Genomic DNA, 24467 nt, shown 5'->3' with positions numbered 1-24467 from the left:
AGTTTTTGTTCATTTGGTAGTACAATATAAGCAATTTAAAGGCATTAACTGGCCTCTAGGAAAGTATAACGGGTATTTTTTAACTATTTCCTGACTTAACAGACAAAATCATCGAGACAATAATCAGCAGCTTAACCAGAAATTAGAATAATTGTCAGCTGCAGCTGTAGCGACTTGTACTTGAGTAAAAGATCTCAACACCTTTTCCACCAAAAAACCTTTTTTTGATTTCACAAAAAAAGCTCAGATGTTGTCAAATTTCAAAACAAATCCAGACAGAAGCAGCTGTACACGAATAAAACAGTCTGAAATTGGCAAAATTATGATTTAAATAAGCAAATATCTGATCACAGAATATGTAAAGGGCACAAATGTGACCAAGCTTTCGATTCTCGTGTTTCTCTACCATTAAAGTATTGAGGATCAGCCCTAATCAGAGATATTCATCCTCTCCTCTCAAGGTCTAGCCTGACACGTCTCCTCCTACTCCTCCTCCTCCTCCTCTGTTTCTACAGACCTCTTCCATGTCTCTTTTTTGGTCATTTATCTCCCGCCCTCTGTCCCCTCAGTTGATCTCTCCCCTCCCTCCTCTGCTCTGCTATATAGCATTAATCTGAGCATCAGGCCTGTGGATTACATTCGGGATTACAGATTGAAAGGCATCCCATTCCATCTCTCTCTGTCTCTGCTGGCACTCTTCCCCTCTCTGTCACTCTATCGCCCCACAACACTCACCCACCCCTCCTCGTCTGTCTCCCTCACACACGTACATATATATATATATATGAGTACACACACAAATGCTCCGGTATCTTGCGCTTTTTCCTTTTCCCTCGTGACACCTGATCTCACGTACCACCTCTCTCTCCACTACCACCACCACCTCCTCCTCCTCCTCCCTCCTTATCAGCCTGCGTCTTTTCGGCCACGTCCTCTCCTGTCACAGCTCCTTCTCCTCTGTCTCTCCCAACATTTCCCCCTTGTCTATCTCTTTCTCCCCCCTTGCCCTCTCTCTCTTCTATGTTTCTCTGATACCCCATCTCTCCTTCAATCTCCTCGTCTCCCCTGCATCACTCTCCTCTACCACCTCCTTCTCTGACATTCTCCCTCCACGCTGTCTGTTTCATTCGCCTTCCCCCAGCACGATAATCATTGGAACAATGATGTTGAATCAGAGTCATGGTTACTACCCAGGATGATAAATCTGCTACAGAGGAGGAAACAGATTTATCATCTTCTCAGAGTCACAGCACTGGTGAAAAACAGGCACATGCACAGTGGGTCACGCAACACAAAATGTTAAAACACACACACGTATGTAGTCTGTTTCTGTCATGAGGGAACTGATGTCTAATTAATACACTCAGGGGGGAAAGCAAAGAGTCGTCAGGAGCAATTCAGGGTAAAAACAGCCATGGTCCCGCACCCCGAGCACCTTGACAGGTCTGGGTGCTCCCATGGCGATGTCAACCATCATCCCAACACTTCACAATTAACAGTCAATATGATGAGGAACTGACCTTTGTTGCCACTGGCAACCGAAGTCAAGCAAAGGAGGAAGAAGGAGAGAAAATTCATTCTGTCCATCTGAGGGAGGAAAGAAAAGGTGGGGTGGGGGGGGGAGGGGGGGGGGGGTAACAGGGTGGGGTAAGGAGGAAGGGGGGGGGTACAGTACATGCATCAACAACTGATCAGCACAGGAAGAGACAGGTACAGTAACACGACAGAGGCAGATCAGGCCTATCAGATGCAACTCAAGTGTCATGTATGTAACCTTTGGAGGCCTGAGAGAGACCCTACGTGATGAACTCAATCTGCATATCCACTCTGGGTGAACAAACCAATAATTGCTTCTGCTTTTCCCTCAAAATCAGACTGACACGCTTCCAGATGCAGAGCCTAGAACAGCCTATGGAGCAGGCACATACCTGGCCGTGAGTGTGTACTGTATGTAGGCTATGCATGTGTGGTTTTACATGTGGCTGTGTGGGTGTTTTCCCATGTTTTAATTGTGGTTTATGGTGCTTTTTAGAAAAAACTGCAGCTGCTGTCTTGTGGCCACAACTGAAAAATGAGTCCTTGGGGGGTTTTATGCTTCTCACTGACATAACAAGCCTCTACGTTTTTCCATTGCTGCAGTCCTTGGTAGGCTACAGGACAGCACATATATTGTAGATTGCAGTTTTTAAAACAGGAGGAAATATATAGCAAAAAAGCCACCGTGTGTTCACAGGTTGTTCAGGCTACACATACATCCACGACCAGAGGAACATGCTATGCGACAGTAATCAGCCGATTTACATTACAGGTTGGTATTGACACACATTAACCAGCCCGGGCTCCATGACTGCCTTAGAGCCATGTTGAGAGCTTACACCGGAGGAAATGTCGCAGAAAATGAAGGTTAGCTTGAAGCAAGATTTGACATTACCGTGGTGAGTTGCGGTGATGCTCCTGGTTGGTACCCAGCCTCTACGCTCGCAGCATCCGCCTCTCACGCCCCTGCCGCTCGGCTCGGCGATCCCCCCGCAGCAGGCTGGAAACAGACCTCCAGGTAGAGGAGAGGACACACAGAGGCTTTACACAGCAGCTAAGGAATTCACAGGGTATGTGTTTGTGTCTATGTGTTTCGGTCTGACGTTAGACTCGGTGATGAGGAGTGAGGAAGATTAGGAGACCGATGGATGCCCTTGTTTTTTCGGCTCTATACGGAGGAGAAAAAACGGTGGGAATATTACGCTGCGTCCCCTCCCTCTCGGCGTTTCTTAACCCGCCCACACTGCGTCCTTCTCCCTCACTCTCTATCTCTCCGGCCCCCACCAGCTCTGTACCAGACTGCTGCTCTGGCTGTTTTTTGCTGTTGAACGCACATTCACAGTGACTCAGACCTCAACACAGCAATTCATCTCATCACGTTTGTTCTCAGCTCTGGGCCTGCTTCAACACTTGCACCCTTCCCTCCTTCCCTTCTCTAAAAACACACCAATTCCCATATTTCCCACTGCTCAAGCTTCCCTCCACCAGACTGCAAAATGACGTCATATCACCCCTTTTTTGCCCTGTGCTCATGTCACACACATGAAAGCAATGGGACACACACACATACACACACCAGAGGCCTTGCTTGAAATGCAGCATTTTTAATGAACGTTATAAAATTGTATTTGAAAATCACTCCCCATCCCCCTCCCAAATCCATCCCAAGTTTTTCTTCTTCTTCTTTGTACATTTGATAGGAATAAGGCAAAAAAGTAGTCTCTTGAAATAGCAATTCACATCAATTAATAATCACCATGTCATGTATAAAGATTACCAAAAAAAATCTGGGCTGTTGCTACAGTGAGGTTCGTCCAGTCCATGTGTGTCAGCGTTGGCGAGAGGACGGCGGCAGCAGCAGCAGCAGCACCAGCAGTAGTGCTGGGCCTTCCTCCAGCATGCCATGGATCAGACAGTGCAGCCAAATCCCACCCCTCAAAAAAAAATTTAATTAAACAATATAGAGGCATTCCCACAGTGGGATGGGATGCTTCTACTTCACACTCTTTTTAAACATCGCCTGCTGTTACAAACAGAAGAGCAGGCCATAGGTGAAATACTTTTTTTTGTTTGTTTTGCTTCCAGTTTAAAAAAAAAAATGAGACAATTCAATTCAAAAAAACACCCTATTTATGGAGATCAGAGTGACTGTAGGATGAACCACAACCATTAACTCTAGTGACGGTATGTTTGGGCAATGTGCAAGTCTCCATCTGAAATTATTCATTCTCACAATCTGTGCATTTCAGAGCTGAGGGCTTGATTCAAGGCAGACAGAGGAGTGGAGACTGAACTGAGGGAGAGGAGGAAACCAAAAACAAACGAGGAAAGGCGAGGGAGCAATGCAAAATATTTCATGAAATCTTATCCCAAAGCTACAAAATGTTCTTTTTCATAAAAGCTGTTAAAATTCTATAAAATCAAGTCTTTTTTTTTTTTCATCACAAATCAAATTAAAACCAAAACAAATGTACTGTAAAAACATTCATTAATACAAGGCCATTTTTGAGTTGGGGATTAGTGTACAGTGTGTGATTTACAGTGCTTGTATAACCACTGGCAGCCATTTTCAACAAACAACAACCCCCTGATTATTACTATTATTATAATCATCTGTCTTTTGCAGAAAGCATTTTTTGTATTATTACATTAGAAAGTGCCACACACGCTGACGCTGTGCTTTAACCTCCTGTGAAGTTGTGTTGCGGCTGCTAAATGCAGGTGGTAGACGTGAGAGAAAGAAATGAAACAAAAAAAAGAAACACATATCAGAGCCAATGACAGACTCTGAACCCGTGACTGTTGAGTGCAATTCTGTGTCGACAGCATGTAAGTCTCTCAAGTTCCACAAGTCCAACATGACTTTACCAAAAAAACAAAACAAAAAAAAACAGGAAATCGCCCCTGATTGGCTCACAATTACCCCATGTGGCACGATGGTCATTTCCTGTAAACATTTCTCCAAATGTTTATAAAAACACCCTTCCCATTTAAAACACAAAAATATATAGAAATTTATTTTTACATGGACATATATATTACTAAAGGCCTTAAAATATTTTCCATTCTGCTCCTCGAAAGTCACAGTTCCCTTCAGTGAATATTTTGCCTTAGACGGACCTGGAAGGAAGCACAGAGATATTTTAACACTAAAAACATTTTATCGCAGCTTGTCATTTATTGACTGAAACAAAATGGCAAAACAAGAATGCCTGCTCTTGCTTACCATGCCGAGTCTTAGTACCAAGTTTTAATCCTGCTTCTTCTCGCTCCGTTCTTTCTTAGGCACCAGCGCCTTACGGAGGTATGGCATGATTAAATAGGCTACGAGGAAGAATAGGTGACCACAGAAATAGACGGACGAATACACCTGAAATAAACAAAGGTGACAGGAAAGTTAAATTAAAATCCTGATTTAAACATCCAACTGTTATGATGATGCCTGCTCTGTCTCACCTGTCGCCAACGGAGAGTTTTCCTGCCTTTGTCAATCACCTGACACCTCCACCCTCTCCTCCTCCTACCCGCCTCAATCCCTTGTTAGGTCGCACATGTTCGTCACCTAAACCCCAGTGAATAAATAACAGCCACTTTCCCACTCCCAGTGTCCACATCATTTTAGTAGCTCATCTGTCAGATCATTCCACCCATTTCTGTCCCTGTTCCTGAAAACCCGCCTGTTATCCACGTTTAACCTCTGGATTCCTTCGGGCGCAGCTGCGACGAGGCCACTAGAGCTAACTGCGGCCACTTTAGACAATGCTTGTGATTCCACCTGATGTGTATAGTCTATTTTTGACGGAGTCACGTCAAAGTTGCACAGAGCAAAGCGAGTCGGGCAGGAAGTGGAAGAGCAGCATCCAGTCAATTTTCAAAATAAACAACCCTAACCCTAACCCTGTAAATATAGATATAAATATAGGTATGAAATCATTCTGAGGATGAATGTATGTTTAACAACTAACACATAGCCACAAACCTTTAATCCATGTCGTTCATGGCTGAACGGTGTTAACTTTGTCTGCAGGACACAGCACAACAAAGTAGGAAATGACAACAGTAACCATAATTAAAACAGACTAGTGCTGCATCTGCAGTGCAATCTAATCGCAATCGCAATCGCGATGTCAAGCTGTGCGATTACATAACCGCATAAAAGGCTGCGATTTGCGATTTAATGTAGGCTAAATAAATGTTAACGTGTGTGCCTGTGAACGTGACTGCCTCTCCTGTAGCGTGTGGAGTTTGTTGACATCACGGCCACAAGCTATCCTGGTGCGTGCAGCCGGCGTGCAGCAGTGACCAACACAGATGCTGAAGAAGAGCATGAGCTGGACCATGAACAGCCTGAGTTGGTGGCGAAAAAAACGCAATGTATATTATTACATGGCGATACTTTGGATTCAGGTACGGCGACGTTGAACAGAAAGACGTGCTGTGTAAGTGTAAAAGTTAAAGTCGCCACGTCCCGCGGCAACATGACCAATCTATATCAGCACTTGAGACGGGACGTGGCGACTTTAACCTTTAAACTTTTACACAGCACGTCTTTCTGTCCAACGTCACCGTACCTGAAAGACGTGCTGTGTAAAAGTTTAAAAGTTAAAGTCGCCACGTCCCGCGGCAACACGACCTATCTATCAACACTTGAGACAGCACAGCACAAGGAAAAGTAGGAAGAGTGCATGCGAGAGAAAGCCGAGCCGTGTAACGTTAAAGACAATGAGACAACTGAAAGCCGCCAGAGCCTCATAAAACAACATCCAAGCACAGTTGAGCAAACATTTGTAAGTGTCACAGGGAAATCATGGACTCCATAACAAATGAAAAACTGAGCAATTTTGCTCGGGTTCGGCCCACTTGACATGCTGCTGTGTTGTACTATGGCGCTGGAATTTGTCATTTACGTGACAACGCCTGAACGCAACATATGCTCGCTCCGCTGTGTGTGTTGCGCTGCTGTGTGTTTGACTGTGCTCAGTGTGTTGATGGTCATTGACACGCTGTCTGTCCATAACAACAACTATGTCAGGTCAGTGCCCCCCTAATATAATGTAGGGGAAACACTGAATCAAGCAAAAAGACTCATGATACCATTTATTTATTACATTTTATTGCAATTATATTGTAATCGCAATCGCAAATCGTGATATTGTCCACCATAATCGCAATCGCACATTTTTACCAAATCGTGCAGCACTAAAACAGACTAAGACAAAAGCCTTTGTGGCAGAAGCCCAAATCTCAAGGAAAAAGGCCAACAAAATCTGCAAGTCAGCCACACTGAACAGGCAAATTCCTCCTGCTTCTGAAACGCTTGTGGTGTGGCAAGTCGCAGAAAAAACGCAACACGTGGAATCCAGGCGTTCAGACTTTCTTCTCATTGCTTTGCTGTTAATTGTAACTCAGAATAGGGACCCAACAAACTGACACAACAATGTTGTTTAAAGTCTTTGCTCAGTCTTGCCAGACCTAGCATCTTGCCCCCCTCACCTCCCATCCCGCTTTCAGGTGAAGCAGTTTAATATCTAATCTAATCTAATCTAATCTAATCTATCTATCTATCTATCTATCTATCTATCTATCTATCTATCTATCTATCTATCTATCTATCTATCTATCTATCTATCTATCTATGTCTATAGATAGAGCGTGCTATATGTTGCGATTGTGTTTTGGGGCTGTATAAATGCAACCAACTTGACTTGAGCTCTCATGACGAACTACAAAATGATTGCCGGCCTGATAACTCTCCAGAGTTGTAAAATCCCCTCTCACAGTGTTATAAACAGCTGTGCAGTGTTTTGATATCTGATAAGGCTTTTAACTCATGGATCTGTTACTCTAACCGGTCTTTATGGGGCCTGTTTCTCTGAAGTGACTTGTGAGCTCCACTTACAAGCAGAACTCAGATGGGCACAAACCGTAGATACATTTGTGATTCCTAGTGGGCTCTTTTATAAGTTTTATGGGTAGGTATTGGCTTTATAGGTGGCAAGTATAGTGTTTGTTTGGATCAGTTAAACATGTCAAAATAATCTCATATTACAAATCAAAGCTTGCATGTTGCAAATTTGGTGATATGGGATTGTATTTCAACATGCCCTAAGCCCTTGGTGGTATTTTTAGTACTGTAGTACTAATTCTGTCTAAACACCTGGTGATTAAAACGGTCTGTCCTCTTCCTTGCTGCCTCAGACCTGGACTGTGACATCTGAAGCGTAATGTCACAAGTGAGAGTGACCATATTTATCCTCCGATCTCTGAGTGTGATACCTTGAGCCATTTGTCATAGGTGAAGAGGCAGAATGGCACGAGGGGGTAGCCCATGAAGAGCCAGTGGATAAACTGCTGGACGATGTAGATGAGGGGGTAGAGCGCGCTGTTGGCCAGCTTCGTCAGCGAGGGACTGTCCTTCACTAGGGCCTGGGCCTGTCACACACAAACAGACACACACATATTCCATAATAATTATGGTAATACAGTAGAAGAATGGTTATATCATAAACTGATGCAGACATTGTGACTGCAGTCAATATTGACTTATAAATACATTCAGCATTGAGGTGCATTTGATCAATAGTGTTGTGCTATTTAATAACAAGAGGCTGTCTCTTGTTAGAAAGCAGAAAATTGAATTATATAATGCAAACAGAGCAAAAAGTCAGCTTTTATTGATAAAATAAGCATAAGACAACAAATGGTAAACACAAATTTACCACCTACTGAAATAAATACCCAGATGGATTGAGCTTCCTGCATATAATTATCTTCAAGTTACCCATCTCCACATGCTGCTCTGTGTCTGGTGTGTACCTGTCTCTCTACAGTGATGATGAAGAACTCCATGGAGAAACACAATATGTATCCGGAGTGGAGACCATGCCAAATGGTCAGAAAGAGGAGTGTGGCCACATGAGACAGGGTCTTATTGCCCAGGAACTTCAACCGTTTGAAGACGTGCCTTAAAAAAAAGAGAAGAGAAAGGAACAAGTCAGGAGTTGAGGATCGTTTCTTTTGACTAAAAAAATCTGGATATGGGCAGTCATGAAAAAGCTTAATGTATCAGCTGTTACTGCCTACATGATAAGCACTCACTCACCTGCAAGTTGTTGTTGCATAGCAACTGAGGTTATATTAAAACATTTCAACAACTTTACATTCTCTTCAAGGGTACTCATCAATTCAATGCTAGTTCACGTTCTGTGTTATAATATCTTACAAAGCTGCACACATCATTATGCTTTCAGTCTGGTGGGTTTTTCTTTCCTACAGCTCACTGGTGACAAGTTACAGTGTTAGCTGCAGAGAGAAGTGTCAGACAAATTCGTACTTGAAGAACAACAGCTTAAAAGCCGTGCTCATGGCGTTAAAGGTCCTGATCAGACAGAGCGCTTTTTAGCAGCCTGGGGCGGCTTTTTGTAATTGTTTTTAACGAGAATGGAGCTTTTACATTGCAGGAGCATCCTGAATGCTTCCAGTTGATTAAACTCTCTGAACCGAAGTACCAAATCCTGCAGTTCCTTGAATGGCTACTTTACAGCAGAAATAAACATGTTTACACCCTGATATTAAAAAACAGTCTTGATCTCTATAGCCAATTTCTCCTTCATGACAACTGTATGCAGGATGGATTTTTATATAACTCACTCGTTTACATTTTGCTAAGGCTTAAAGTTATACATAAATAAGGGTGCTGCCACAGTCTATGAGCCAGATCCACAGCTCCATCCTCTCATCCACATATGGTCACATCTATCTCCCAACATCGAAAATGGCAGCAGCCGAAACACCTAACTAAAGGCATCAAAACAGGAGTCCACAAACCAGTGGGTGACATCACAGTGGCTACGTCCATTATTCTAAACAGTCTATGTTTTTTCCCCATTGTCTAATCTAATTAATTGAGACACGGGCCTTCTGTGGTGGTGATGAAAACAAGTGGAGACAACACGGAGGACAAACTAAGGGTGGCTGGAAACCCAGAGCTATGTTTCCTAGGTAAGATACCTAGCTACTAACTAGCTGACTAAGTAACTACAAAAACAGCACAGGTCTGTGAGTTTACTTCCCAGCAAAATAACAGTCAGGCTAAATACAGGTGATTCGGTGATTGCCTAGCAACAATAAAAAAAAAGATGCAGCAAGCCACTCTTTTTTTTTTAAGAAAAAAGGCAGTGTGATGGGCCTTGCGTTTTGCAGCCTGTAAAGAGCACTCTGTCTGACCAAGGCCTAAGGCATCTGTATGCTTTAAACAAAGTAATTGTCAGATCATTATTTGTGGCTACCCCTCCATACACACACCTTTATGACGTCCAACTTGGGGAGATAATAACTATAACTTTCCAAACTGAAATTCTGACAAGCAGGTTCCTCTCAACGCAGTGTGGCTGGGCGCAGAGGTGAGAAGGTGCACAGGATTTGAACTTCCCCTTTTTCATGCTTCTCACGACTTCTGCCAACTGTGGTGTGTACAACACACACGTTGTCTTTGATTTGCCTCTTGCCCCTCTCTATGACAGCTGAATTTTCACCCTGCCTTTGAATGCGGCCATTTGGAACAGCTATAAACGGTATTTCAGACGGTGCTTAATACAAACCAACTTGTTTGAAGCATACTGACCCCTTGAGGAGCTTCTCCATATATCAAACATTGTCCTCCTCATACTAATTAGTCATGCCTCTGTGATTCACACTGGTTTCTTCCCTACTGTATGCTGTATGAATGTAAATGCCTCACAAAAAGCAGGCGCATTTATAATTCCATTTAACCAGAGGAAGAAGGCTGAATAAATATAATATCAAACTTAACCCATTTAATACTAAACTGCTTATAAACTGGCACATACGTGACTATAAATAGACTTTTCTTTGTGGGTCAAACAATGAGAGCATTTTAAGCGCTATGTCTGTATTCTATCTACCAGGGGCATGAACGCTCATCATCAACCAGCTGTGCAGTATAGGCTCACTTATAAATGAAATTCTGAGCTAATTTTTCTTTCCATTTTGGAAAGGTGTCCCTCCTTCTCCTCTACTCTGTCTCATGCAGCAAGCGTAGGTATCTAATGCATTCAGCTGAAATGGACCATGTAATAAACTGTATGTTCAATAAACTGCTTTGCTCACTGTGGTCATCATCAAATGATGTCACACGCTCAAAATGTTTTATGCATGAGGTTAATGCTGAAAAACCACAAACTTTAAACCCCCTCCCAGGATGTTGGTTCCCTTCCCGTGGTGATTGCTTGGGTATTAAAACAAACTGCGCTCCTTTTTGCTGAAGCATTGCAACACACCAGTGTGCATATTGGATTGAACTGTCATACCCTCTACTCCACTGTTTTCATCTAAGTATATATTTAACTTTTACAACTCCACTTTGAGTACGAGCTGGAGAGCTCCAGAGATTTCCGGCTTGACACTGACCTGGCAGCCCAGGCGTTTGTGTTAATGTTGAAGGAAGAGATGGTTCCTCCAAAAAGCGGTGTGGTTTCAAAGAGCCACACCTTCATATTGGCACAGGCGTCCCACTTGTGCTCACCATCCACTACACCATTGTAGCCCAGTCCCGTTAATATACATACACCCTCCTGCAACACAACAAAACATTTTCATCATTTGCTCATGTAAGATCACACTATGAAGTGCAAGAACCTGATTAACTGGGACTACTATTATGGGCTAGTCAGGGTGTGCAAAAAAATCTAAAAATATATCTACTGGTTTATATTAAAAAAAAAAATCAAATAATGCATGTGAGTGCCTGCAAAGGTATGCAAGATGTGGCTTTTACTTTTTACTGTTCATGCTTTCTCACAGCAAGTGTTAAGCTACGTGCTGCATGTGAACACAGCTTCATATAAATAAGGTTTATTTCAGGAACCAAATCAGTAGGCTGTTAGCAGCTTGCCATCAAGGCACAATGGCGCCTCTTTCAAACACATTTCATGCGCATAGATGCAGACCAAGAGACTACTTACCGCTATAACCCAACAGCTGACATATTTATACAGGGTGATTTTAGCCCAAAGCAGAATAAACACACAGCGATACCAGAAGGGCTGAGCCTGTGGGAAGGACATAGTATTACACATTAGACAAACTCTGACTCTTCTTACCTTGAAAAACATGAACCGTGAACTGTGATTATTTTCGAACATGTTGACATCCTCACCTCATACTCATCTGTTAAGTAGTAGCTGTCTGGGTAGTATGGACTAAATATTGTAAATATCATCAGGCAGAGAAAGCCCAGGCCAAACCTCTTTAGAGCTGGTATACCACTGGAAGAGAAAGAAACAAGACAGGGATGGGAGATCTGAAGGTAACAGTGTTAACTGCGGGGCTGTGACACTGCACAGTTGGCGTATTTCACAGAAATACAATAAAAATAGTCTTCCTGCTCATTTTTCTTTTCATCATTCATCATTTCCTCGCTCTTTTACCTGTTCGGAGGCTTTCCAGGGCAGTCAGTGAGCTCCCCTGCCACCAGCCTCTGGTAGCTGCGCAGTGTAAACTGGGGCCCCACCAGGAAGCCTCCATAGAAGTAGGAGAAGCCGCACACCTCAAGCAGAGAGGGCACAGACGGCAGGGCTGCGCTCCTCTGCTCTACGCTCAGCTGAGACTGGAGTTTAAGGATGTGAAGAGAAAAAGATGATGAAAAAATTTTTAGAGAAGCAGAGCAAAATGAAACGGGGATGAAGAGTGTGGAGGAAGAGGACAGAAAAAAAGGCTGAGGATTCATTTTAAAAGCGTGTTGATACAGGATGTATCCAGTTATAAAGGATTATTTTAGAATCAATCTGGACTGACCGCAACATCACTGCACTGAGTGCTCATTATCTAGCATTTAACTGCAAGCTGTACACTGTGTACTGAAGAGTGATAATATTAACCAGATGAGAGCAGATTTATATACACTTTTTCACTGTTAAAAATACAAAAACAGAATGAAAAGCACAGCATAAACACTCAGAATAAAAATGAAGTAAAGCAACAGCAGGGGCAATTAACATCTATCACAGATATACTAACAGCACTTGAAAGGAACCAAGCATACTGAACACAAGCTGAGAGGAAGAATAGGGAAGGGAGAAGCTGCTCCACAGACAGTTATTGTAACAAAATGAGCTTTAAACTGGTGAAGGAAGGCAAGGGACACAACAAAGATTGACATGACTGGGATTTACACTTTGGTAGCTATCTCTTCAGTACCTTAAAATTGGATTAGCCAAATATAGTCACTCATACTGAGTTTCAATAAAAATGCACTGCATTATAATATATGCTGACATTGCGGACCATTACTACATATGCAGTGATGGATTATTTTATCCGTATCACACACCCCTCTGCTGACATTTCTTTGCCCTTTGTTGTGTCCTGTTTTTCCCTCTGTTCATCTTGTCTTTTCCACCACAGAGCCTTTAATAGGCAAAAAGAGAATTTCCGAGCTGCAGCTACATATAAAGGACAGGAGGCAGAGGAGAGGGTCAGACCAGCTCCTCACCAGCAAAAGCCCTTTTGTTATGTTGCAGTTATTTCACTACTGCGTTGGGTTGCTAATGGTCATGTTTCAGGGGTTTATTTTCGTTGGTTTAGTTTCACACTGTTTTAGTAGATTAGCAGGATGATCTGTGTTCAGCAGCCCGATGCTTTGACACTCCAAAGCTTGCCTGAGGAGTCGAACTACCTTCATCTGACATGTAGGTTAGTATTGTTTGCATTTCAACTAAGCATTGTTTAACTTGGGTAACTTTCTTTATGTTGTCTAAGTTTTTTACTGGTGGTCAGACAACATAGACTATTCGTCTGTGCAAATATCACTTCTCTAATATGGTCTTTGTTTGAGCCATTGCTCTTTTGAAGGACCCAACATTTAAGCCTCATTTCCACCAAGCAGTTCTGTTCAGTTCAGTTTAGCTCTGTCTGTTTTTTGAGGGCCTTTTGCGTTAATTTGATAGGACAGATAAAGCGTGAAGGGGGGCAGAGAAAGGGGATGACATACAGTGAGGGGCCGTGGGCTGGAATTGAGCTCACGGCCGCTGTGGCAAGGGTGCAGCCTTTCTCTATGGGGCAGCTGCTCTACCAGGTGAGCTATTGGGCGCCCCTTGGTTAATTTTTTTTTGCTACCCCTCTGTTGAGGTACCGAGCAAACTGATCTGATACTAAAAAGGTGGAGCTAGAAACACTGCAGTCCACTGATTGATCAAGAGAGAATTATCACTCTACAAGGACTCAGTGAACAAACATGTTATTTTTAAATATCGCATTGATTGCAAAAGAGATCCTTGACACTCCAGCCTGTTCTTTTTTACTCTGAAAATGTTGATGTGCAGCCTCATTCTGTGGACATTCAGCGAGGTGCAGATGTTCCTCTGCATCGCCAGTGAAGATGAAATAAAGCAAGAACTAGATGGTGCAGTGACGCAGCTATTCCCATCTGGTAACAACCCTGCCTACATTCTAGATTACTGTCTGCGGTGGAAATGCAAAACAGATTTAGGATTTAGATACAAGTTCATACTTGTAAGGGCGCTATACATAAAGTGTTTGGTGGAAACGTGGATTTGCACTAAAGTAACTTATCATTTACCCAGGTAACTTTAAATAATAACTCACAGTGACAGTCTCTAGCTGCACATTTGTAGTGCAGTGTTGTGGTGAGTCAAAAAACCTCATTCCTCTTTCTTACACACAACAGAATGAAAAAGAAAGAAGAATTGACAATAACAGGAAGTAACAGAGATATTAATCAATGAGCAAAACTCAAACAAAGAACACTCCGAGACAAACAACATCAACATACTGACGAATGATCAAGCAGGCAAAAGCAAGAGAGATCAACCAACTCACTGGTTCCTTCCCGCCGTCATAGTAATCAAATGACAAACCTGTAATCAGAAAAATGCAACTGGTGTCAGACGCTATGTTAGGGTAACTAAGGCTGTCATGATCAATTGAAACGAACACCGTTAAGCATGCAAAGGCCATGTCAGCAGTTTATCAGTGTGTTAATTGTTCACTAGGGTACAGAGGGAGGTTGTAACAACAGCAACAGGAAGATATCAAATGGAGGAAAAAAAACATCTGCTTTTACGTAACAACTGGGTTTGTCAAGCAGAGGAGTGCGAGTAGAGGTGTGGTCAACTCACCGACGAGTTTGAGTGTGAGGACACAATGGGGCATGGTCCACTTGATGTCATACTCCTCTGTTGCTGTGTAGTAATACCCTGCCAGCAGGTATACCTACAGGAGGAGAGAAGGAGAGGTCAGCATACCTCTGCGTTATCAAACATCTTCAAGCAGATGTTATCACAGTTCTATTGTAGGGCTGGGTGATACATCAATATTGTGATGTGAGACTAGATTTGTGTTACGAGTCTTAGATTTTGGGTGTCAATCATAAGTGTTCCTGGTTTTAAAAGCTATATTACAGTAAAGTGATGTCATTTTCTGAACTTACCAGGCTGTTCCAAGTATCTTATTACTTGCTTTTACACACTTGAGGTATTTGGTCAAAAATATTGTAAGATTATATTTTCTCCATATCACCCTGCCCTACTTCTACATGACAGAAGAAGATTAAAAATGGGAAACAGGAAGTCTTCAGTGGGCATATTTTTGTGTAAAAACCTGGTTTCATTACTGGATTTCTTAGAGTGTGAGCAATAAATGCAAAAGCATGCAAAAAATAAAAGGGCCTGATGTGTCCACAGGAAGCATGTGACTACATCATAAAAGTCTGACAGAGTGCAAAGGGGAGCTAATGCTATGAAGTACGTCTGGATGCTAGGAAATAAGGAGAGGAAAGAAAAAGATGTGCCGGGACACCTCACCATTTGAAAGATAAAGCTGCTCAGGACAGTTGTTACCGTCCTTCCCATGAGCCTCAGCATCAGGAATTGGACAAGGACACATACTGCAGAGTGATAGATCTGAGAGCCTGGGAAAGAGACGGACAGAGGGAGGAATGGGGATGGGGATGGGGATGATGGTGAGTGCAGTCAAGTGTGACCTGTAGGACTGGACATGACAACAGCATTTTTCCTCCACACAGTTTGGTATTGGCAGAGATGGAGAAAGAACAAGACAAATCCACGGTATACATCCCTTTCAAAGAAGGCTGAGGGGGAAAGTATTCCACAAGGAGAAAGATAAAACAACAGACCTGCTGTAAAATCCAAGTGCAGCCACAAAAGGATAAAGAAAAGAGAAAGAAATCAATGTTAGCAGTTTGTGTTTACTCCAGCATGCCAGCATGCATTCTAGAGGACCTCTTACCATTGTCATCACTTCGGCAATCTAAGAAATATAACTGTACTCTATTTTTGACTAATAATTCTGATAATCAATTAATGTCCTTTTTGTGCAAAAATTCTCAAATGTGAATGTTTGCTGGTTTTCTTAGTCCTTCATAATGGTAAATTGACTTAGGGCAGCAACTAATGATCATCTCCATTATCAGTTAAGCTAGATAATAACTGGCAGATTCATTGATTTATTTTTTGTCTATGAAATGCCAGGAAACAGCGAGACATGCCTATTATAATTTACATCAGCCCGAGGACATCTACTGAAACTGAACCAAAGGGTCTGCAGATCAGTCAATGTACTGTACATTAAGCCACACAGGCAGAGAGTCTGGGCCATGTGCATAATGGTTCCAATTGAATTTGGAGTTGTCAAACCTGCTGGTATAGAATGTTTAAAAGCAGCACACTTACTTCCTCATCAAGCCAGAAATGACTCAACAAAAGTGGATGATTCAACCACAGGAAAATGACATCCCTAAGCCATTATGTTATAAAGTAAATGGAGTAAAAGTGCTTTCTGTTTAAATGAATACGTCACCTGCAAATTGACCATTTGTATATCAGTTACACACCCTGTTACCTTAAATTTGTGGAAAAGACTTTCTGGCATGCCTCCACAGTGAATGGAGAATACAATCCTTCATGAACTGAAGTAAACAGAGACCACATTTAGCGACAGTAAAACATCAAAACATCCTCTCACAAACTGTCAAACAACTTGTGCAGTAAAATCCAAGTCTCATTTATCTAGTTGTATGCTCAGTACTTCCCTAACACATGCATGTTCACTGAAACATTAGGATTTAAAACGTAAGTACGAACAGTCTCACACATGGCCAAGTAGTGTGCCTGGACCCTGTTTCAGAAAGCAGGTTTAGTGAAAACGCTGATTCAGTTAAGCTTGAGATGAGGGAAACTCTGGGTTTTCTGTTCAGAAAGAGAGGTAACTTTAACTTTGAGTCAGTTCCTGTGGTAACGGACTTCGAACCTAACCTGTTTGGTGGCAGGTTTTCTTCATTAAACTCTGTCTCTCCCTTCTTGCAGAGCCAGACACGCTGTTTCATTTTCTTATTCAGTCTGTATCAAATGCATTAACCAGCGGAGGTTTACAGTATGTCAGAATCTAAATCCTGGTTGGATATCAGTTACTCAGGACTATCTTAAGTTACTGCTTCAAGGCACTGTCAATCATTTCTTTGAACAGTGATTTTTTTCCCTCACATTAAAATATCAAACTGTATTAAGTCACCTCTAACCTCTATACACAGGTATCTGCATATGTATGCTTTATGTATCGTCAGATGATAGCCAGTAGGTTCAGAGATGCAGTTACCCCCTGAAATATCTGCATGTCTGTCTTTTTGAGAGTGATTGCTAGAGCATGTTTACTAAAATGTTTATTGGATATAATATGTAATCTCAGTTTCAATCATAGAAATAAAATTATTTGCAAAAAAAAAAATCTGGGTGTAAATTGTAAATTTGGTGGGCCTATGCATGAGTAATTATCTCTATCACTCATGATGTGATTGGTTGCATTAACGGAACATAATTCCTAAAATATTGGAGATTATATGTTAAAATTTATGATGAGTAGGATTGTGGTGCAGCTACAGAGTGAACTTGAGTTGAGTTTTTTTTAAATAGGCTGCATACTGCTGTTTTAACCCAATTTCAGTGGCTATATTTAAATTTACAACATTTGTTGAAGTAGCTGAAATAAAGCCACTGAACACTGTCGGGCCAAAGATTCAAATAGATGTCTAAGTTTAAAATCTCCTGTATTTTAACCTCCGCGCCTTTTCAAGTGCAAATCACCAAACACATTATTACTGATGAGACTGTGAGCTTACATTCATTTCTCTGTCTTTGATTTAAATATATATGTTTTAAACCTTTGACTATATTTTTCATCTTCAGTCGCTCGCCCCTGTTTTTTGTCCCTGTCAGATCAAAGCTGTACAAATATATTTAAATGTAGGCTATGACCTGATGATGAATTAATGGCTAACACTGAATAAAACTTTATTATGTTAATTTACTGACCTTTTTCCCCGCTCTGACTCAGACTCTTTACAGATAACTATGCGCAGTCTACATATTCATGCATTAACATCTCTACATCCACCTGATTGAAATGGAGGTTCTGCCCTTTATTTACCTGTTGCCATGGTGAATCGTTTCAGAGCTCTATTGATGATGGCTTTTTTCATTCACCACGCACAAGCTTAACTCAGAGTTGACTGTAACTGACTCTGAACAGCTGTTCTGAAACCGAGAGCCCTGAGTTTTCTGTCTCAGGGTTAGTCAGCTCACAGTTTGCCACCCTGCTTTCTGAAACAGACCCCTGGGTATGTGCATGCATTTGAATTCTGCTCAAGAGGAGCTCACATGCACGCGCATGCTCAGGCCACTCAGAGCGCGCTAATCTGGGTAGACATGTTTTATATTGTAATTTTTTTAGTGAAAATGCATGTGTTTGGGAAGTACTGAGCATATAGCTGGATAAATGAGATTTGGATTATACTGCAGGAGTTGTGTGAGAATCTGTAAACAGATGTTTAAAGTTTTGCTGTTGTTAAACGTGGTTCCCGATGACTTCAATTCATGAAGAATGTTCGCCCTTTGTGGATTCCCTATTCTCAGTGGAGGCATGCAAGAAAAACAAACCTTTTTCCATGAATTCAACAAAATGCATTGAGTAATTGATATACAAATGATCTTTTTGCCAGTGAAGTATTCATTTGAGTCAAGTGTTTTTTATGAATGTTACATCAAAAATGTAAATCACAGATGAATTTTAAGTTTATATCAAGTAAAATTAAAAGGTACCCTGTGGAGTTCTTGACAGCTTGTAGCGCTGTGGAGCAGTTTTTTAGAAACGGAGCAATGCACCATCAAAGGCAGACAATGCAGAATTAAAAATGTTCCCCAAAAAAACCCTTGGTTTTATGAATGCTTTTAGAGGAAGATCATGTAGCCAACATGTTTGTTAGACCATGCACAATTTTGGTAAGTTACAGTGAATTTAAACATAAATTGTGTGTGTGTACAAGAAAACTCAACAGGACAGCTTTATAATAAATGCCTGACACATATCTTAATAAACTCAAAAGATTATTTAAAACGTATGTATTAAAACGGAGGCTCCCTCTTGATCTCACCAAAGTTGAATGCTGCCAGAGCCAGTCCAGAAAGCGTGTGGAACAAATGCACAACTGTGGCAGGCTTGGAGAAAAAGAACTGCCGGTACACCAAAGCACAGGGATACCCTGCAAGAGATGGAGAAACTGTTAATGGAGCTACAGTATGTGCCTTTATGTCTGCTACGTGAGCCATTGTTGACACTCCCCTGACACTGACCTTGTGGTAAAAACACATAGCGCATGCACAGGAGCACATTAAAACCAGTGGTACGTACAGTATGTGTGGTGTGTGTTGCTGCAAATCTGGCATCTCAAGGAGAAAGATAACTGCAGTAAGTAGGACTGTGGAAAGGACAAACACTCACTAGTGATGTTAGGAAAAATCCACATAAGGGCAACCAGTTCAGTTGAACTTATTCTTGTTCACATTTTGACTCATCATAACATACTTACTGATGTTAATGTAAAAAGCACAGTCTTAAAATTTCAACATTATACATATATTTGTCAGAATTATGATGTATTTTTGGAGTTGTGATCTATAATTAGTGAATATCAAGGCACTGCAGTAGCGTAGATGCCGCTTAACATGAAAAAGATTATTCATTTTTATAAATAATGTTAAGTAACATTCAAGTAACACTTTTCCGTTGGCTTCTACTGGGTTATTTTAAAGCCTAGCAATTTTTTATATTTTTCTTATTGTTAATAAATCTCCCCCCCAAAAAACAAAAACTTGATCTCACTAATTATTGTTGGTATAGCCAAAACCTGATAAAGCTCATTCCTCTTTGCCATAGACTTCCATTGTTATCCAAACACTAAACACACCATTGCAGTGGGTGGCATGTCCCTTCATGATGATGAAAAGAGGCACTGTGGTTTATTTTAAGTCAACTGACACTCACCACCCTGCAGCCATAAATATTCACTGGTGCACATTAATACTTGTAAATTAATGTGCAACTGAAAAGAGACAACTTGCCCCTGTTAGAGTTATGTTTGCTTGCAGTGCCCTTTTAAAGGAATTAAACTATATATTTCTTATTTTTGTTTGTGACAGAGTGAATGAGTCCAACAGTATTGACAGACATGTACTTTTTTCATGGGACTTATGGACATTAGACAAATATAGAATAACATCCAGTCTTCTCCTTTAAAAACTTTTGCAATCCAGTAAATTAAGTTTGGAGCCGCTGTAGGGCATTAATGCACTTAGAGTCTTGCAGGCCACATAGTGCATTACTATTACAATTGCTCCTGCAAGGCACTTGGCTAGCTAAAGCCTAAATCATATCAGCCTATGTATAGCAGAGGAAACGCAGTCAAACCTGTTATTTCAGGCTCCACTGTTGTGAAGGCAGTTACAATATAGCTACAATATTATGCAAGAGACATGAAGCAACAGTGGGTCAAGGAGCATGCAACGGGCTGACTGGAGGGTTTACAAGGCATTAGGCAACCAAAGTCTGATCTGAATGGCCAGGTTCAGTCCATTGTAATGTTGGTGTGAGGCGACACAGAGAGAAAAACAGACGTGGCCATGTGTCAGACCAAAGTTCAGTGAGGACAGCATGGAGGACGCCCTCCCCGGTCCCCACCCCATCCACATCCACACAAACACCCTGACATTGTGACCCTGTAGTCCTAACGTAGAGCTACATGTTGCACTCTGCAATAAAACAGCATACCCTAAGTTAAAGTAAGCGTAAATGAAAAGTCACGTTCATTTGTGGCCTTGTTCGAACATGTTTTACCGCCTCTGCTCAAACGGGTGGAAAGAAATGAGGGTTGGGGGACATATTTTGGCAGCCTGTGGTCATTCCCCTTGTCAAAGCATTTCCCTCCCCCAACAACGTTGGCACTATTATTTCACCAACACCAGCCTCATGCTATTATGCAAATCCAACAGCCTATAAACAATGTTATGTTAGTAGCTGTCCTGCTAACTTGATATAACTGTCTAGCCTGTTAGCCGGTCTAATAAACAGGAAATTAATGGAGGGGGAGATTCCGGCAGTTAAGATTTATAACGACACCAAACTAGTCACATCCCTACAACACTAACTGGCATTATGTCAGTTAACTACCACAAGTTAGCCGTTGGTTATAAAGAAAACACTGTGTACTTTAACGTTTAAATGAGTGTGACACGCATTCAAGAGCTTTCTGTACGTTAATTTATATTTCTGTGAAGCCCGTGAGTGGTTGTTCGTGATAATTATTTAGCTAGCTCACACAGTAACGTTAGCAGCCCGGTACAACTGTTTTACAGCCTGTAGCTGTGTGTCACAGTCAGTACCTGACTGAGCGCTATGTTAGCAGTTAACAGTTACACACACCACACAGAGGACTTCAACTATGACTAAAACCTGGCACCGACATGGACGCCATTTCGGCTAGCTGCCAGAACAACCCGTGACTGGTCCGTGAGGCGTAACTCACCGATTAAAATAGACAAAATGAGGCGAACCGCTGGCTCCGGGGAACCTAGGGACTCCGACAGATTCTCCAGCAAGGGAGCCGCCATCTTTCTTGTGGGCGGAAACGTCTCCTCGCGACGGTTCAGTGAACTCTACTGACTCACGGCAGACATCCACACACACACATACACACTCCGCTTTTTAAAGGCCCTTCGCGGTTCAACCTCCTTTCAAAGTTAAACTATGTGATTGGGAGTGTGTGTGTTCCCAGGGTCCTATGTTCCCCAGCTCAACACAAGATCACACATTAAGACAAGGGCGTATATTCGTTTTTTAACATTTGGAGGATAATATATTAAAAGGCAGGGTTCCCACGGCCATGGAAAAGATAGGGAATTTACAGTCACCTTTTCCAGGCCTGAAATCATTTAAAGTTTTTGGAAAACTCATATTGACACTGTTGCAGTAATCTCCTGTGGATAACTCTTTGCTCTCAGGGTGCCCAAAACCTCTTTTATGGGACATGTTTCTGACAACACAATGAAAATGCAAATACTAGGGCACTATGAGGGCATAAATAGTCATACAAATGTGAAACTTGGCAAGGAGTATCCTGACACAAAGGGGAAAGTAGAAAAATAAGAATCAGGGGTTGGCTGCCATTTTATTTCAAAATATCACACACAACATCCCCCGAAAAAAAAAGACTGTTTGTTTGATAAATTCTCTTCAAAAATGATTATTTTTCATCACTTTCTGTTTAATATTACTGCTTCACTTGTACGTAGAAAACTACCCAATTTAATAAGCTTCAATTTGAGCCCACATTGACTTTTCTATCTTGAAAATTACCCTTGCTTTGGCCTAAATTTGTCACTATACCTCAAATCAGAAAAAAATATAATTTATATAGTTCACTTGCCAGGAATGTGAACCCGAAAGTGTCGAGTTCCCCAAAGTTTTATGTTAGAAATGTACAGAAACTGTTTGATGCTAACTTGCATATGTTGGGAAATGTGCATAATTAACAATAATTAGCATTTATAAGCATAATCACCTATATAGACTTCATTTCAGCAACCGATATGGACAGTGTTTGAGTGATTTGGGGGGTTATTGAGGATGCCAAATCCATCTCTGATATTTTCAGAATTCATATATGGCCCTATTTCAACCGACAACGCTTGGCTCCTTAGTTTCATCCTTATTCATCTGCTTTCTATAATGTTGTCTTTTGTTGTTGTCTGGCTGAAGATCAATTTCCACCCCCAGTGCACAATAAAGATCTATTCAGTTCTATTCTAGCTCCCTGGGTTCATCTCTCTCTTCATGTACACCAGCTAGCTGAAATTATGTATGAATAGAGTGTAAATCTGATATGTTTAAATACGCCGAGCGAATGGTGCAAGGAAAAGAAATCTTTATCACTGGTCCTTGATAAGTCATAGAAAAGTTTGAAAATTTTGTCCATTAAAATGCGTGCGAACCCTGTAAAGGGCTCTGGAGGTTCTTCCTCAAGAGATTTTGAGCATCAGACACTTTATTTCCTGCATTCTGGTGGATCCTGGCACCAGTTTGTGTTTAGTCTACATCAGTTTATGGTTGAAATGTTGTGGTATTTCCTGTTTCAACTGTGCTGATTCTTTTTTCCGTATTATGACAGATTGCCACAGCTGCTTTTTGAGGTTATACTGCCTTAATCATACTTTATTTTGGGGTTATTTAAGTTAATTAAGATAAGAGATAAGATAAGATACACCTTTATTTATCCCATAATTGAGAAATTCCAGTGTTACAGCAGTCAAGGAGAAAGAGTCAGATTAAAGATTTCAAAATTAAACTTAAAAAACTTAAATAACTAGGCATGCAAATAAGTACAAAAATACGACGGTGATAAATAACAATAACAATAATAATAATAATTATGAAAATAATAGGAAGTGGATAATAATGAGCAGCAGTGAATGAAAATGAGCAGTGGATAAAGGGAGCACATCTAGGGCAAGCGATTGTATGTGCAAAACAGTAGACAGCTGTGGTGTCCATCAAGTGTCCATAGTGTCAATAATTAAGCTGCCATACAAATGTATGTTGGTACAGAATACTGTTGAGAATAATTCCACATTGTTATTTTGGACTTACTGAATTAATCTGTGTTATTACATACAATAATTATTCATTTCTATTCAAAGCACTTGAACTGTTATTTCATTTATATATTTTCATGTGTACCTTTAAGTTTTTTGTGTCCTCTTAGCCTCAAGTGAGAGTAAGAGTAACTATAGCTCCTACATACTTGACATTGTTTTGTGGGGAACAGGTGTCAGTGTAACAGACTCAGGTTAACATGTGCTGCAGTTGCGTTAGAGGGAAGCTGGTTTCATGCTGTCTTGCCACATTTTGGTGTGAATTAAAGAAGATAAAACGTGCGAAATTGTAGCTTGCTCATTACCCACAAACTAAAGGGACTGGGGAATGCTAGGGAACAAGAAAGTAGGGTTACGCTGTCTCCAAATCAGAGGGTTTGTTGCATCTATGAGTTGAGTCCTAGCATGTTGAACACAATAATCATTCTGTTGCTTTGCATCTTTTCACCATGCAGGCATGGATGGATTGTTAAATGGGCCTACCGGGCACTGGTACAGGGGCCCAAAGTATCAGGGATTCCTTAACCTTCATCTGCAAAATGTCACTCATATTACTGCAATATGTACCTATCAGGAAAAAGACTCAAAATGACCACAAAAAGATAGAAAAAAAGAAACATAAAGCAACAAAAAATGTCACAAAATGACCTCAAAGAGACAAAACTACATAAAGATACACAATGACTACAAAACAACAGCAAAAGAGGCAAAACCATGATGTATGTGTGTTTTGCATTTTCATAATTCGCCCAAGCATGCCTGCTTTTGGCATTTCTATTTCTCCTTCATTGCCCATGTTTAAAATGTTTGTCAGAAAGTAATCAAATGTAATAAGATAGAGTACTTTGATGAAGCAATTAAAACAGTTACAGTACTTATAACATATTTAACAGGGTC

At 41.2% G+C, this 24467-nt stretch overlaps 2 protein-coding genes across 3 annotated transcripts in view; both read right to left on the bottom strand.

The window, feature by feature from the left end:
• The window catches only part of clstn3 (calsyntenin 3), a 30852-nt gene extending 28044 nt beyond the window's left edge, over nt 1–2808 (bottom strand). The window contains exons 1-2 of one of the 2 annotated variants that reach the window (XM_033639602.2): nt 2432–2808; nt 1521–1587 (exon numbers count right to left, since the gene is read on the bottom strand). In XM_033639602.2, the coding sequence (XP_033495493.1) occupies nt 1521–1587 (67 nt within the window). In that variant the 5' untranslated portion in view covers nt 2432–2808. The remainder of the gene's footprint in view (nt 1–1520; nt 1588–2431) is intronic. The other variant, XM_033639601.2, reaches the window with a different exon arrangement.
• A 316-nt stretch (nt 2809–3124) lies between these two features.
• lpcat3 (lysophosphatidylcholine acyltransferase 3) lies at nt 3125–21608 on the bottom strand. Its single transcript, XM_033639604.2, has 13 exons — nt 21446–21608; nt 19019–19126; nt 15378–15484; nt 14694–14787; nt 14395–14432; nt 11985–12163; nt 11714–11822; nt 11520–11606; nt 10966–11129; nt 8353–8500; nt 7813–7968; nt 4763–4906; nt 3125–4656 (listed from the first exon to the last, which is right to left on the bottom strand). Exons 1-12 carry the CDS (start codon nt 21528–21530, stop codon nt 4787–4789), a joined length of 1395 nt encoding a protein of 464 aa, XP_033495495.1. The 5' UTR covers nt 21531–21608; the 3' UTR covers nt 3125–4656; nt 4763–4786.
• Nucleotides 21609–24467: the final 2859 nt, after the last annotated feature.

This window comes from Epinephelus lanceolatus, chromosome 10, assembly GCF_041903045.1.
Source record: "Epinephelus lanceolatus isolate andai-2023 chromosome 10, ASM4190304v1, whole genome shotgun sequence".
Classification (NCBI taxonomy): Eukaryota; Metazoa; Chordata; class Actinopteri; order Perciformes; family Serranidae; genus Epinephelus; species Epinephelus lanceolatus.
This window is presented reverse-complemented; position numbering and strand designations above follow the sequence as displayed.

Excerpts from the sequence above, each read along its gene's own strand:
- lpcat3 (XM_033639604.2), bottom strand. The coding sequence starts at position 21,530 with ATGGCGGCTCCCTTGCTGGAGAATCTGTCGGAGTCCCTAGGTTCCCCG. Across the intron at positions 14,433-14,693 it reads CCTCACACTCAAACTCGTCG|GTTTGTCATTTGATTACTAT; the intron begins GTGAGTTGACCA and ends TTCTGATTACAG. Across the intron at positions 11,607-11,713 it reads ACTTAACAGATGAGTATGAG|GCTCAGCCCTTCTGGTATCG; the intron begins GTGAGGATGTCA and ends TCCTTCCCACAG.